At 48.3% G+C, this 11,550-nt stretch overlaps 2 protein-coding genes across 3 annotated transcripts; one reads left to right on the forward strand and one right to left on the reverse strand.

Annotated features, from left to right (window-relative positions):
• The first annotated feature begins 4,534 nt into the window (after positions 1-4,534).
• On the forward strand, positions 4,535-7,351 carry SPSB2 (splA/ryanodine receptor domain and SOCS box containing 2). Its single transcript, XM_003771226.4, has 3 exons — positions 4,535-5,080; positions 5,438-6,198; positions 6,911-7,351. Exons 2-3 carry the CDS (start codon positions 5,529-5,531, stop codon positions 7,036-7,038), a joined length of 798 nt encoding a protein of 265 aa, XP_003771274.1. The 5' UTR covers positions 4,535-5,080; positions 5,438-5,528; the 3' UTR covers positions 7,039-7,351.
• A 117-nt stretch (positions 7,352-7,468) lies between these two features.
• On the reverse strand, positions 7,469-11,260 carry TPI1 (triosephosphate isomerase 1). 2 transcript variants are annotated; one of them, XM_031938261.1, is made up of 8 exons: positions 11,022-11,260; positions 10,498-10,632; positions 9,114-9,237; positions 8,931-9,015; positions 8,708-8,840; positions 8,327-8,412; positions 7,916-8,003; positions 7,469-7,825 (listed from the first exon to the last, which is right to left on the reverse strand). In XM_031938261.1, exons 1-8 carry the CDS (start codon positions 11,047-11,049, stop codon positions 7,707-7,709), a joined length of 798 nt encoding a protein of 265 aa, XP_031794121.1. In that variant the 5' UTR covers positions 11,050-11,260; the 3' UTR covers positions 7,469-7,706. The 2 variants fall into 2 exon arrangements, with proteins under 2 accessions (XP_031794121.1, XP_031794122.1); XM_031938262.1 differs by lacking the exon at positions 10,498-10,632.
• Positions 11,261-11,550: the final 290 nt, after the last annotated feature.

An 11,550-nucleotide genomic window follows, 5' to 3' on the forward strand; every position in this document is an offset into this window, starting at 1 on the left:
AATTGTCTTGGATCACTGTATTGCCAAATAGCTAAGTCATTCATAGTTGATCATTGTACAACATTGCTATTGTTCTTTACAATGTTCTCCTGGTTCTACTCATTTCACTTTGCATCAGATGTTCATGTAAGTCTTTCCAGGTTTTTCTGACAGCATCCTAACTTTTTTATAGCACAATAGTATTCCATCACAATCATATACCATAATTTGTTCAGCCATTCCCCAATTAATGGGTATTCCCTTAATTTCTAATTCTTTGACACAACAAAAAGAACTGCTATAAATATTTTTGTACAAATAGGCCCTTTTTTTGTTTTTGGATCTCTTTGGGATACACCTAATATTGCTGGATAAAAAGATATGTACTGTTTGATTGCCCTTTGGGCATAATTCTAAATTGCTCTCCAGAATTTAACTAGTTCACAACTGCACCAACAATGCAGTAGTATCCCAATTTTTCCACATTCCCTCAGACATTTATTATTTTTCTTTTTTCATCATATTAGCCAATCTTATATATGTGAAATGATACCTCAGAGTTGTTTTAATTTGCATTTCTCTAATCAATAGTGAGTTAGAACATTGTTATGTAACTATAGATAGCTTCGATTTCTTCATCTGAAAACTGATTGTTCATATCTTTTGACCATTTATCAGTTGGAAAATGACTTGTATTCTTATAAATTTGATTCAGTTCTCTATATAGTTGAGAAATAAGGTCTTAGGGCAGCTAAGTGGTGCAATGGATAGATCATCAGTCCTGAAGTCAGGAGGACCAGAGTTCAAATGTGGCCTCAGACACTTAACATTTCCTGGCTGTGTGATCCGGGGCAAGTCATTTAACTCCAATTGCCTCAGCAAAAAACAAAAGAACATATATTCTTTCTAACAATTCTTTAAATTTACTATCTCCCTTAAAAGGACATTTAGAAAGTATCATCTCTTAATGTAAATGGCAATTTTCTTCAAGTAAAACTCCTCAGACTACCCACCTATCTTTGGATTATACAGACCATAATAGCAGAGCTGATATATATTCATTCACCCAGATGCTATCTAACAGTATGAAGCTCACAGCAATAAAACTCAGGAGAACAAAACAGTCATAAAGGCCCTTTGCTTTTTCTTCTTAAACCAGAAGGGACAACAAAGAGCAGCAGGTGCTTAGGAGGATGCTGCACCTCTCCAACTCAAGATGATGCTAAAATGCTTTACTAAAGAAACCAACTGTGTTTCCCACCCATCAGGAAACACTTAACAGAAGACCATCAGCTAACTCCCCTGAATGGTGCAATTTTAACTGAACTTCCCCTTACTATTCAGCCTCTTCCCTCCTCTTTCCTTCCTCTTCTTGTCTTACAATTGGTTCCTATACGTTAGGATCTTAGATCTCCTAACATATCAGTTTCCCAAATGCCCTTACCAATTGATTGGGTGGGGAGGGAAGAATGTTTTGCAATATTTACATCACTTCTCACTTAATTTTAAATCATAAAACAGGAATATGCAAATATAATCTCTGTAGCTCTAAATTTCCCACTCAGTCCTCTATCTCTCTATAGCATCATTACTCTTAGACAAGCAAAGCATCATTCTTTGTTGTTCTTAAAGGGGATCTGAGTTTATGTTTATATCCCAACCTTCTCAGTTCCTATCTCAAACTTTTTCTTTATATAAATGTCAACACTTTTTATTTATATTTATTTATTCATTTTTAATTTATTGCCAAGACAATTGGAAATTAAGTGACTTGCCCAGGGTCACATAGCTAGAAAGTGTTAAGTGTCTGAGGTCATATTTAACTTCAGGTCCTCCTGACTTCAGGGCTGATGCTCTATGCACCGTGCCACCTAGCTGCCCAACAATTTTTATTTTTAAAGATTTTTTTCATACTTTTTGTGTCAAAATATTAATGTGTGACTGTGGTGTCAGGTGTCAACAAAAATATTTTTTCTGCCCTTTTCATCACTAATCTGTTCCATGGGAAAAGGGCTTTAAAAGGGGCAACTAGATGGCCTAGTGGATAGATTGCCAGTCCTGAAGTTCAAATTTAATCTCATACTTGACACTTCCTGGCTGTGTGATCCTGGGTAAGTCATTTAACCCCAATTGCCTCAGAAAAAAGGGAAAAAAAGGATAGTATACCTTAAAGAGTGTTTTGACAAATCCTGTAGCCATTTAAAAAGATAGTTAAATGTGTCTATGCATTAAGTGGATCAGTCATAAACAAGAGGGTTTCTTAAATATGGTATGGGCTGTTCAAAATGCATAAAAATTTAAATAATTCTTATTTCAGGGCAATGTCAATTTCTTTTTCCATGGGCTAAATTTTGATTCTACTGAGGAATGAGCACTGAAAGTTTGTGGCACTGGGAGGGAGAGGAATTTATTAAGTTTTTGGCAAGTGTGGGGACTTTAAAACACAAAGATTTCTATAATTCTTATTTCTGAGCAATATTAGTTTCTTTTTCCCATGGGCTAAATTTTGACTCTTTTGAGGAATGATCATTGCAAGTTTGTTGCACTGGGAGGGGAAGAGGTTTATTAAGTTTATAAATAAGTTGCCTCGGGCTAATAAGGAGACCCACAGCTCTCTAGAAATCTCTGGCATGGGCCAGAGAAATTCTCATAAAACCACTTGGCAGATGACTTAAGAGTGTCTACCTGGTGGCCAAATTATATAATACAGTTCCTTGTTGTCTAATGAATTAATTAATAATTAATGACAACCTGCTTTTCTGGACTTTGTACAAAGTTAGGAAATGAGCCTGGCATAGGTCAACTCTTCTTATGAGAACCTTTATCAAGTGTATGCCCAGCCCATACCATTGTTATAATTACAACTATGAAAGTCTTTAAATTTCCTCCTTTTATAGATGATGAAACTGAGACCCAGTAACTCATTCAAGATTACCTAATTCTATTTAGCAACAGGGTATCAAAGGTGGTGCAGGGGGTAGTGATAGTCCTGCAAGTCAGGTAAATCTGAATTCCTATCTGGTCTCAGTTGCTTGCTATCTGTGTAATCCTGGGCAAGTCACTTAAATCTTGGTTTGCCTCAGTTTTTCTCATCTGTAAAATAGGGATATAATAACACCTACCTCCCAGTGTTTTTATGAAGGTTTAAATGAGATAATTGTAAAGTGTTTGGCAGAATGCCCAGCACAAGTAAGTACTATATGAGTGTTTTAAAAATTATTCACAGAAGGGGGTAAAGTAGGAGGTTCTAGCTCTGTAATACTGTTGTTCTTCAGTCACGTCCGACTCCATTTGGGGTTTTCTTGGCAAAGATACTAAAAGTGATTTTACCATTTTCTTCTTCAGTTCATTTGATAGATGAAAAAAACTTGGGCCAACATTTCAGTGACTTGCCCAGGACCAGCAGTCTTCCTAATTTTCCAGGCTTGTCACTCTTGCCTATTTTGACACCTGGCTATCCTTGGAATATGATCTGGATTCAAAACCAGCCTGATAGTGCCAGGATATGTCACAGAGCTTCCTATACTTCCATTTTATCTTCTTGTAAAAAGGAGCAAAGGGATCACTCACTTAAACCCAGGTTATTTTTCACTCACACACACCTCATTCTCTTAAAGCCAGTTTTGGTGAAGGTCTGTCTCTCCTGCACATTTCTGTATACGCTCCCTTCTCTCCCCTGACACCATTTCCCAGAACAAGGCTCAGCATCTCCTGCTTTCTTTAACAATAGTTTATATTTCCTCTGCTTATCCCCTTGTCTCAGTACTCTCCTTTTCCAGTTCTCCATACTCGGAGACCATTCCCATTTAAACTAAACATCTTATTTGCATATAGTTATCTCCATGTTGTCTCTCTAATTAGACTGAGCCAGGATTGTTGTGTTTTGCCTTTGTTTCACCTGCACTTGGGCAAGTGCTAGTACACAGCAGGCACTTAATAAATGCTCGTTTTCTGACTTACTAGACCTCTTAAATGCCTACCAAATTCTAGGCGCTTAATAAATGCTCTTTTTCTGACTTACTAGACGGCCTCTTAAGTGCTTTTCAAATTCAAGGCGCTTAATAAATGCTTTTTTCCCCTGACTTCCTAGATGGCCCCTTAATCTCTTCCAAATTCTAGGTGCTTAATAAATGCTCGTTTTCTGACTTACTGGGGGGCCTCTGAAGTCGCAAGTTCTAGATGGCGCATTCTAGCTTGCTTTCTTACTGCTCTCTGGCTCGGAAGGCTGGGACCATCAGAGAAGCCTCCCTCGGCCTCTGCCTCCATCTCCCCTCCCCACCCGCAGGGCGACGGGGCAAGGGCCTCGGCTTTGCAGCTACTGTGTAGCACCGCCCGGCGGCCACCAGAGGGTGCCGAGGCGCGCCCCGCCCGCCTCTCGCTCCCATTCCTGGGTCCAGGCGGGGCACGCAGCTCCCGGCAGCTCCCGGCTCCCCGCCCATCGGCGGTGACGCGGCGGGCAGACCGAATTCCGGGAAGTCACTCACGCTTCAAAGCGCAGAAGGGGCGCCGAGGCGGGTGCGCGCGCACCCCCCGCAGGCACGCCCACACGTCTTGTTCCCCGGGAGCTCAGTGTTAAAGGCCCCTTTTAGCCCACGAGGACGTTCGTTCCCCGAGCTCCGGGCCGCGAGCAGAAGCCGAGGCCAGGGAGGGGGCCTCATTCGGGCTTCTCCTTGGTCAAGCACACACGTAGCCTGCCCGCTCTCCCCTCCTAATGCGGCGATGGCCCACAATAAGTGCTCTCCGAGTGACTCGCGTGTCACAACGGAGCTCGAACCCTCGCTCTGCTCTTAAAGCTGACCTGGGAAACTTTTGTTCCCGGAGTAACGCGCGCGCGCCCTCGTCCCCCCCACCCGCAACCTCTCCTTTCACGCTCCAGCCCGCGGCCCGGGGCGGAGTTAGGGGAGCAGGGCGGAGACCCAAGGGGGAGAGGCGGGGTCCGGCGTGGGAGGCGGAAGCTGAGGGCACTGAGGCTGTCGGGGATCGGACTTTTCTGGAAGGAACTGCGGAATTTTAGGCATTTGAAAAGGACTGGAGTTTAGAGGTTATCTAGCTGATAAGGAAACTGAGGCGCGAGGGGAAGTGATTGACCCCAAAGTTACAGGTAACAATCCCAGAGTCGGGAATTCGAACTTGGGAATCAAGTGTTCCTGACAGTGCGGGGAACCTGCCTTTAGAGGCGGCTTCGGGGTGGGGATCTAGATTGAGACACTTTGGGATCTCCCTTCGCCGGGAGGGGTGCGTGAAGGAAGGATGGGCGAATTGAGGGTCCCAGAGATGAGGAAATAGGGAAAAGGAGCCGACAGGACCGGAAGGAGTCCGGGAAGGGTAGGATGGCAGTGAGGAAGAGTCCTCGGGATGCGAGCACTGAGAAAGCGTGCTTGAAGCTCCGGGCCGGATGGCCGAGTAACTCAGGCTCTGGCTTCTCCTGGTCTGTCTCCCACCATTCTTCTCTCCCCAGGTGAAGTGCCTTCTTCACTAGCAGCAGTGGTGGGAAACGCCTGCTTTCCAATCCAGAGCTGCATTTGGGGGTTCCTCCAAGGCCCCCTCTCATGGGCCAGACTGCCCTGGCAGGGAACAGTGGGACCAGCAGCACCCCGCCCCCAGCCCCCGCGTACCACGAGTGGTCCTTCCCGGAGGGACTGGAGGAGCTGCTGTCAGCACCCCCGGTAGACCCGAGTGTACAGCAGCTCCATGGCTGGAACCCCAAGGACTGCTCCGAGAACATCGAGGTCAAGGAAGACGGGCTGAGCTTTGAGCGAAGGCCGGTGGCTCAGAGTACCGATGGAGCCCGGGGCAAGAGGGGCTACTCCAGGGGCCTGCATGCCTGGGAGATCGGCTGGCCGCCGGAGCAGAGGGGCACCCATGCCGTGGTGGGCGTGGCCACGGCCCTAGCCCCGCTGCAGGCGGACTGTTACTCGGCTCTGCTGGGCAGCAACGGGGAGTCTTGGGGCTGGGACATCGGGAGGGGGAGGCTGTACCACCAAAGCAAGGGAACCGGTGCCCCTAGATATCCCACAGGGCTGGGGGACGAACGTCTGGAGGTGCCCGAGAGACTGCTAGTGGTTTTGGATATGGAGGAAGGAACTCTGGGTTATGCCATTGGAAGTACCTACTTGGGACCTGCCTTCCGAGGCCTTAAAGGAAGGACCCTCTACCCCGCTGTCAGTGCTGTGTGGGGGCAGTGCCAGGTCCGAATCCGCTACCTGGGGGAGAGGAGAGGTGAGAGGGGTGGGGCTGGGATTTGTGGGGGAGGTTTGCATTTCCAGGTTAGATGGAGTAAGCCCTAAGGCTGAAGACTCCCATTTGTTCGTTTTTTTGGTTTTTTTTTTTTTTTGGGGGGGGAGGGTCGTCTGTCACAAGGATAGGGAGAGTAAACGGGGCAGACTAAACAAGTTCATGGGAATCATTGGAGGGAGGGAATGGAAGGGGAATAATACAAATACTGACAGAGTTCCATTTGAATTCCCTAAAACTGTCTTCAGTTGATAAACTGGGCATAACATGTAAGCCCCAGAAAAAAATAAAAAGGTTTGGGACCTGGGAGGAGGGAAGGAATTTGGTCTGATGGGGTGATCAAAGATAGTATTAATCAACTCACCCAACAGAGCTCTAGCTTGGAGGGGGGTGAGGGGGGGAGGACAGAGAGAGTTTCAGGCAATAAGAATCCCATTTCCTCTTTTTTGAAAAAAAGCAGTAGTGGCAGTTAATTGCAGTGGTCTAACAACTCTCAACAATTCTGCCCTACTGTCCTCAGACCTGTATGGTTTGTAGACTTTGGAAATCCTCTCTAGCATACACCCAACACAATGGCCTTCAATCCCAAGGTTGGATCACTTAAAACAAGGCTGGGCAAAGGGAACAGACAGAAAGGTCCAAAGACCTCCCTGTTGGTCACCCCTCAAGTAATCATCTTTCCCTTCTCTCCCTGCAGCGGAACCTCACTCCCTTCTTCACCTGAGCCGCCTGTGTGTTCGAGACATCTTGGGGGAAGCCCGGCTGGATGAGGTTTCTGCCCTGCCTTTGCCCTCTGCCATGAAACGGTACCTGCTCTACCAGTGACTCCACCTTCTACAGACTTGCCTATGCCAGGGGCCCAGAGCCTCAGCCAAAGCTTTGCCTAGGGCCTGTTTCTCTTAAATGATAATAATGTTACAGTTTTGTATTAGTTTCTAACTGGGACTGCAGATTTCCAAATAGGGAGGTGCCTGATCAGCAAAGAGGATGTTTTGTTCCCCCATCTTTGGGGCCTGCTCAGAGCAAGACATTAGCACAAGGCTGGCATTCATTCATTGTCATCCATCACCTATCTCCCACTCCCAAGTCCCTCCCCCCACCCTTACTGACTGGAAAGTAAGATTCTTGCTAGAAACTGAGAAACAGGAAGTTGAAGCAAGAAGCCGGTTGTCAGCCATCCACCCCTTACAGGGACAGAACACCAAGCCACACCCTCTCCATTTTCAACCCAACCAATAAGAAACCATAAACATGATGTGCTTCCTTCAAATTTACAGTTAATGGAGAAAGGCCTGGTCCACTGGAGGAAGAGCTAGGGAGCTGAGAACTGGTGCACACAGGGCATCTACAAGGTGGAAGGTGGTATAGATTGAAGTAGACCATGGGGGGTGGGGAATCAAAATCACAACCACATGGGAGGGGGAGGGGGTAAACCGGACTTGTATAGCCTACACCCAGTCCAGGATGGAGGCCTGGGGGGCCACGTGAAGGTCTCATTTTTTGGCTTGGATGATGTCCAGAAATTCAGGTTTAAGAGAAGCTCCACCCACCAGAAAGCCATCCACATCAGCCTGGCCAGCCAGTTCCTTACAGTTGGCCCCAGTCACAGAACCTGGGAACAAATGAGAAAAGATTTAAGTCAGAAGGGTTGGAGAGTCTCTGCTTCCATCCTCTGTCCACACCAACAATCACATTTACTGACCTCCATAAATGATCCTGATTGCTTGTGATACAGGTTCTGAGACATGGGTCTTAAGCCAAGACCGAAGCTTCTCATGTACCTCTTGGGCCTAAAATAGAAAGATACCCAGACAGCTTTCAAATCTCTCCTTCTTAGAACTCTTGAAGGCAAAATAGAAAGGGGTGATCACTGCCATTTCAAAGAAATCTTGCAGGGATAAATAAAGATGTTACGAAAGGTCATTGATCTGGATTTTTTGGCACTGTGTGACCTGAGACTGACCATCACCCTTTGGATATCCATTTTTTTGTCCCTATGAGGTTGGACTAGACAGTATCTCTTTTCCATCCCTGAAATTCTATGATCCAAGAGGGCAGTAGTACACCAAATGTTCCCTGTTTGGGCTGGGGTCTTTTCTGAGAGTTTTATTACCTGCTGGGGCGTAGCTGTCTTGCCAGTACCGATAGCCCAGACGGGCTCATAGGCTAGGACGACTTTGGACCAGTCCTTCACGTTATCTGTGGGGGAAGAGGAAATTCCCACTCATGGACTTGCAGTTAAAATCTTGCTAACTTCCAGTGTTTGCTCTAACCCCAGGCCTTTTGCTTTTAAGGCCAGAAGGTGGCACAAGAGGGCAAGTAGTGCCTGCTACACTATTGGGCAGAAAAAAGTGGGATTGGCCAGTAACCAGTCCTCTTCCCTTTCCCGGGCTCATTGGATGCCTGGAGAGTACCAGCATGGCCTTTTTCCTGCCACTCTCTTCAGGGTCTAAGTGTCCTTAGAAGGGTTCCTCATCTTTAAACCCGCAGTTACCTGCAATGGCCTTGGTTTGGTCAAAAACAACCTTCTCAGTGATTCCAGCTTCCCTCTCATCCAGTTTCTCCCCAATACAAGCAATCACTCCCAGGCCTTCTGCCAGAGCATGGGCTACCTTCTGCCCAATGAGCTGCAGGGATAATTGGCATGTTGTTAAGAGATACCCCATCCTCCCGTTCCCAAGGCCTACCCTTGTGTAGCCATCTCCCCTACTACTCACCTCATCTGACTCCCCAAAGACATGTCTCCTTTCCGAGTGTCCCAAGATCACCCAAGTGGCCCCACAATCCTTAATCATGGCAGGACTGAGAAAAAAAGCTCCAGCTCAATTGGGAGAGATCTCAATCTGAGCCCCCTTCTCCATACCCACCACCCAGGATGACTCATCAGCCTGGTATCTCACCTGATCTCCCCAGTAAATGCACCCTTGGCCACTTTGTAGCAGTTCTGAGCAGCCACACAGATTTTTTGATCCAATTTCTGACGAACAAAGTCAAGATAGATGGAAGGAGGTGCACATACCACTTCTGGAGAGGGAAGAGTACAGGGATATGAAGTCCTGTCCCAAACACCAAACCCCAGAGGAAAGCTCCACCAGGCCCCTCTCTAGAAAACTTTCCTCAAACCAAATGAGAGGGCATGATTCTTTCTGGCAGAACAAAGAGGCTATCTTATCTGCAAATCAATTCTATTTGCAAATTCTCTAAGCTCACTCGGTTTTCCCATTAAAATTCAAGGGCCCAATCTCATCATCAGCCCTGCCCCCTCCTGCTCTTTAAGCAGGAGTAGCTCTAGTTACCCCCAAGGCTATTCTAGGAGCGGGTTCTCAGCGTTCCCGGAGAGGTAACTCGGCCCTTTTCCCAAAATAGTTTCCTCTATCCTAAGAGACATATGGGCATTCCAAGGGGAAATGGGAGGAGGGGTCTTGGGGGGCAGAGAAGCTGTATTAACCAATTAACCAGCCCTTTTCCCAAAATAGTTCCCTCTATCCGAAGCGACACATGGGCATTCCAAGGGGAAATGGGGGGAGGGGGCTTCGAGGGGCAGAGAAACTGCATTAACCAATTAACCAGCCCTTTTCCCAAAATAGTTCCCTCTATCCGAAGCGACACATGGGCATTCCAAGGGGAAATGGGGGGAGGGGGCTTCGAGGGGTAGAGAAGCTGTATTAACCAATTAAAAGAACTAGGAAAGGGGCTGCTAAAACCTGTTCTTGCAGACATCTGGTCACTCAAGACCTTATCTGGGGATCGGGGATGGGGAAGGGAGAACAGGATGTAGGAAAGAGGGAGACGATGGCTTCCCCCAACTTGTGGCCTGAAAGAGCTCTAGCCTGCCCCAGGGTTGCCCTTTAGCCCGGGCTGGCAAGGGAGACTAGCTGCATCCGAGCAGCTCCAGCAGCCTCCGGGCTCTGGACCAGGCGCCGGCCACGTGCCCGGCCAGACCGCACCCGCGGCTACGTGCAGCCCCGCACAGCGCCCCGGGAGGAGGGAGCGAAGCTCCTTGGGCCCCATTTCGCGAAGTCATTCTCCTGCAGCTACCCCGAGGAGAGCAGAGCAGAGACCCGCCTCCTTTCCCCTTCCCCGCCCCCACCAGCGGCTCTCTCCGTCCCCAGCCAACATTCATAGAGCCTCGCCTTCTACCCTCTCCGCGATGAATGAGGATGTTCCCCGGAACTCCGCGCGGCCCGCCTCATCCCGCTCCCTGGCCAGGGAAAGGATCGAAGGGGGTGTGGGGAGGAACGCCTCGGACCCCGCAGATCCACGGACCCGGGCCCCCGCGCTCACCAGTGTTGGGGGGCACGTTGGCCCCGTTGAGCGAAGTGACGAGCTCCCCTACAGACTTCTTGTCCCCATTCATCTTCCAATTGCCCCCAACGAAGAACTTCCGCGACGACATGGTTCGTCGGCAATGGGCAGCGACTCGAAGGAGATTGAAGGTCAGCAGTAGAGCACAACCACAGACCCAACCCGGAGCCGCTTAAGTACGCCGGCGAAAAGCTCCGCCCCAGCACACGTCCCGCCCCTCGCCGAGTTCTACGGGCCGCCCCGGCGCTCCGCCCTCGCCTCGCCCCGCCCCGCCGGCCTCCCCATCGAGGGAGGCGTTCAGGCTACCCTCCGGGCCCCGCCCTCGCCTAGTTCCTGCGGAAGGCCGGCCACCTCTCGCTTTTCCTACCAAAACTTACTCAATACCTGTGCTACTCTTACCATTATAGTTTCGGTAAAAAGATGGATGGGGATTTTTGGAACTTGCGTAGTCCAACCCCATTTTACATAAGAGTAAACTGAAGGCCAGAGAGATGAAGACTTACCTACTGTCACATTCCATTCTATCTGCATCTTGGCAAATAAACTACATTTTCTCCTTAGCTGATAACTCCCTTGAGAAAAGAGATTCCCCCACCCCCTCGTAAGTAGAAACTGGATGGTTATTCTCAAGGGGTCAGGATGACTTGGTGGCTAAAGTGTCAAATCCTTCTTGGTCAGTTCCTGGGGCCTAAAGGCCCAGAGGTCTGCCATAGCTCCTTCCTCCAGCTGGTACATGGTCAATCTCAGCTCTGCCCTCACCACACCACACCATATAAAGGGTGCCATGCAACAAAGGCCTTGAGGGAAGGATGCTGCTAGACCTCAGCTTAGTGCCTAGCAATAGGTGGGCCAGACTCAGCAGTTCAGTCAAGGTAGTTTTGGCCTCCTTAGTCCCCACTTCTCATTGGTCATATAGCTTCACCTTGATGGTAATTTTTCACTCTCGGATACAATGACATGAAGGGATTATAATGGAGGCTGGGAACCTTCACACAAAAGCCCACTAGCCATTTGGATGACCGAAGCCAGCAG

This window comes from Sarcophilus harrisii, chromosome 5 (assembly GCF_902635505.1).
Source record: "Sarcophilus harrisii chromosome 5, mSarHar1.11, whole genome shotgun sequence".
In the NCBI taxonomy this organism is placed as follows: Eukaryota; Metazoa; Chordata; class Mammalia; order Dasyuromorphia; family Dasyuridae; genus Sarcophilus; species Sarcophilus harrisii.